This window comes from Salvia splendens, chromosome 18, assembly GCF_004379255.2.
Source record: "Salvia splendens isolate huo1 chromosome 18, SspV2, whole genome shotgun sequence".
In the NCBI taxonomy this organism is placed as follows: domain Eukaryota; kingdom Viridiplantae; phylum Streptophyta; class Magnoliopsida; order Lamiales; family Lamiaceae; genus Salvia; species Salvia splendens.
The window spans coordinates 23,490,601-23,493,375 of record NC_056049.1 but is presented as its reverse complement, the minus strand read 5'-3'; the positions used below and the strand labels follow the sequence as shown (position 1 = coordinate 23,493,375).

The following is a 2,775-nucleotide window of genomic DNA, read 5'->3' as shown; positions in this document are numbered from 1 at the left end:
TAATCCCTAATTTTCTTGATCCCCAATTCTCACACACACACGCACTCATCAATTTTCCCCAATTATTCAAAATCTGCTCCGATCCATGATCGGATTCATACATTTCTTGTTTTCTCTGTAATTCAAGAAGAAGATCGAATTAATTTCCATGTCTTCCACATACTGGTGTCACAGATGCAACCGCTTCCTTAGGGCTTGGAATCCGGAATCCATCGATTGCCCCGATTGCAGCTCCGGATTCGTCGAAGAGGTCGAAGCTCCGCCGCCGCCGTCTTCAATTTCCGACTCCAGGCAACGCCGCTTCCCCGCCGCGGCTATGTACATGATGCAGGCGCCTGAGCCATGCCCTATTCCAGGGCCGGCGTCCGTATCGAGCCCTAGGCTGCGAAGGAGCCGCAGAAATGGAGGCGATCGATCGCCGTTTAATCCTGTCATCCTTCTCCGTGGTGGCGCCAGTGATGGCGGAGGTGGTGGCGGAGCTGGAGCTGGAGGCGGTGGGGGAGGGTTTGAGCTGTATTACGACGACAGAGCGGGGTCGGGGCTGCGGCCGCTACCGGCGACTATGTCGGAGTTTCTGCTCGGTTCGGGTTTCGACAGGCTACTGGATCAGCTATCGCAAATTGAGGCGAACGGGATGGGGAGAATCGACAGCAATCCGCCAGCATCAAAGGCCGCCATTGAGTCTATGCCGACCGTGTCTATAATCGATCGCCACATTGCGATTGAATCGCACTGCGCGGTCTGCAAGGAGGCGTTCGAGCTGGGGAGTGACGCCCGCGAGATGCCCTGCAGTCATCTGTACCATCAGGACTGCATTCTGCCGTGGCTCTCGTTGAGGAATTCGTGCCCCGTGTGTAGGCACGAGCTGGCAGCTGAGGATAATGAGAACGGGAATGGTGGTGCGGATGCGAATAGAGGAGGAGGGAACGAGGTGGGAGGTGAGGATGAGACGGTGGGGATGACGATATGGAGATTGCCCGGGGGTGGTTTTGCAGTGGGGAGGTTTTCTGGAGGGGGGAGAGGCGAGCTCCCGGTTGTTTACACGGAGATGGATGGCAGGTTCAATAACAATGGGGTGCCGAGGAGGGTTTCTTGGAGTTCTAGAGGTAGCGTTTCGAGGAACAGGGGAGGATTGAGGAGGTTGTTAACTGGCTTCATGTCTTGTTTTGGGAGAAGTGGATCTTCCACTTCTACACCTAGGATTAGTCGGTGGAGTGGTTCGCTGTCATCGGTTTTTAGCTCTCCACATATACGACGAGCAAGAGCTGCAGATGAGGCGTTTCAACGAATAGGGGAGGATTGAGGAGGTTGTTAACTGACTTCATGTTTTGGGAGAAGTGGATTTTCCACGTCTACACCTAGGATTAGTCGGGGACTGGTTCGTTGTCATTGGTTTTTAACTCCACAGCTAGATGAGGTAGAGCTTTGAGTTTGAAGTGAATGAGGAGAGTTAGGGAAGATTGGTGATTCTTGATGTAGAAGCAGTTGTTTGAGTTTGTAAATAGTTGGATACTACAAGTATTCAAGTTTGTAGTTGTGCTCAAGGATGGCTTCTCTGTATTGATTGAATAATCTTGTGAAATTACTGTAATGGAAGATGTGTATGAGACTATGAGAGCTCTCAAATGTGATTTTTTTGAAAATGAGTTCTTGAGAGGAAGAAGTGTCGAGCTGTGTCACACTTTTGCCTTTACATTTCAAGAATTGTGGTGATTCAGTTTGATGAATAAATGTTGCAACTTGTGTATGCGAAGATGTGCATTGATTTCTTTGAAAAAAAGTGGAGCTTGATTTGTATATAATCATACAACATCTTATGTTATGACATCAGAGGTAATGTCACACTTTTGAGGTTGCTCATCTTTTTTATTTGGTTTATATTGATGCCTAATTTGATCCATTTTCTATTTTCTCTTATTTTCTGGTATTCGTTGCCGTTTTTCTAATTTTAGCCCATTATTGTCATATATGAACACATGTTGGCAGCAATTAAATAGGCAGGAAAATCGAAGACACGAGATACGATCATACGACCATTTTTTTTAACTTCACACAACATAAACAAGGGAAATATCTATTTTCGTTGTATTTCTGTCTAATTGAAAATGGGAACATGGAATGTATACACTCCCTTTAATTGTTAATCAAAACTAGTCTATATATCTATTTATGATAAATTTATTTTTTTAATAAGTTAGAACCCAATTTCCACTAGCAATCCTTCATTAAATTAGTTTTTCCTTTCGCAGTTGACACTCATACATAAAATAAAAATAAATATTTTTAAAATGTCCATATTGAATAAGGATAAAACTTTGAATCAATTGAAAACCATTCTTTAAATTAAAGACATTCCAGTATAATTTAATGAATAAAAAGTGTTCAACAGAATAAAATTAATTATTTAAAAAATTATAAGTTTTTCATATAAATAAGATGAGAAGCTGGAAATAGAATTGGGACAAACCTTTTCTTGATACTTTAATTATCACCACCCCCACCCCCAGTGGCGGAGCCAGACTTTTAATGATGGGCGCAAACAACTATTCCATCCGTCCATAAAAAATAGTCTCATTTATAGACCGTACAAGTTTTAATGAGAAAGTGGTAGAGTAAGAGAGAGAATGTATAAAAATGTGGGTAAAGTAAAAAAGATGAGAGAAAAAGAGATAAACTATGAGAGAATTTTTTTTCATTTTTATAAAAGGAACTATGTTTTATAGACATTCTAAAATGACAAAATGAAACTTTTTTCATGAACAGATGGAGTATTAA

The 2,775-nt window shown here is 42.5% G+C and overlaps 1 protein-coding gene across 1 annotated transcript; it reads left to right on the top strand.

Moving 5' to 3' along the window:
* On the top strand, positions 1-1,747 carry LOC121777653 (probable E3 ubiquitin-protein ligase RHC2A). The gene has a single exon (XM_042174972.1). The coding sequence runs from the start codon at positions 149-151 to the stop codon at positions 1,301-1,303; it is 1,155 nt and encodes a 384-aa protein (XP_042030906.1). The 5' UTR covers positions 1-148; the 3' UTR covers positions 1,304-1,747.
* The last annotated feature ends 1,028 nt before the right edge of the window (positions 1,748-2,775 follow it).

Excerpts from the sequence above, each read along its gene's own strand:
- LOC121777653 (XM_042174972.1), top strand. The coding sequence starts at position 149 with ATGTCTTCCACATACTGGTGTCACAGATGCAACCGCTTCCTTAGGGCT.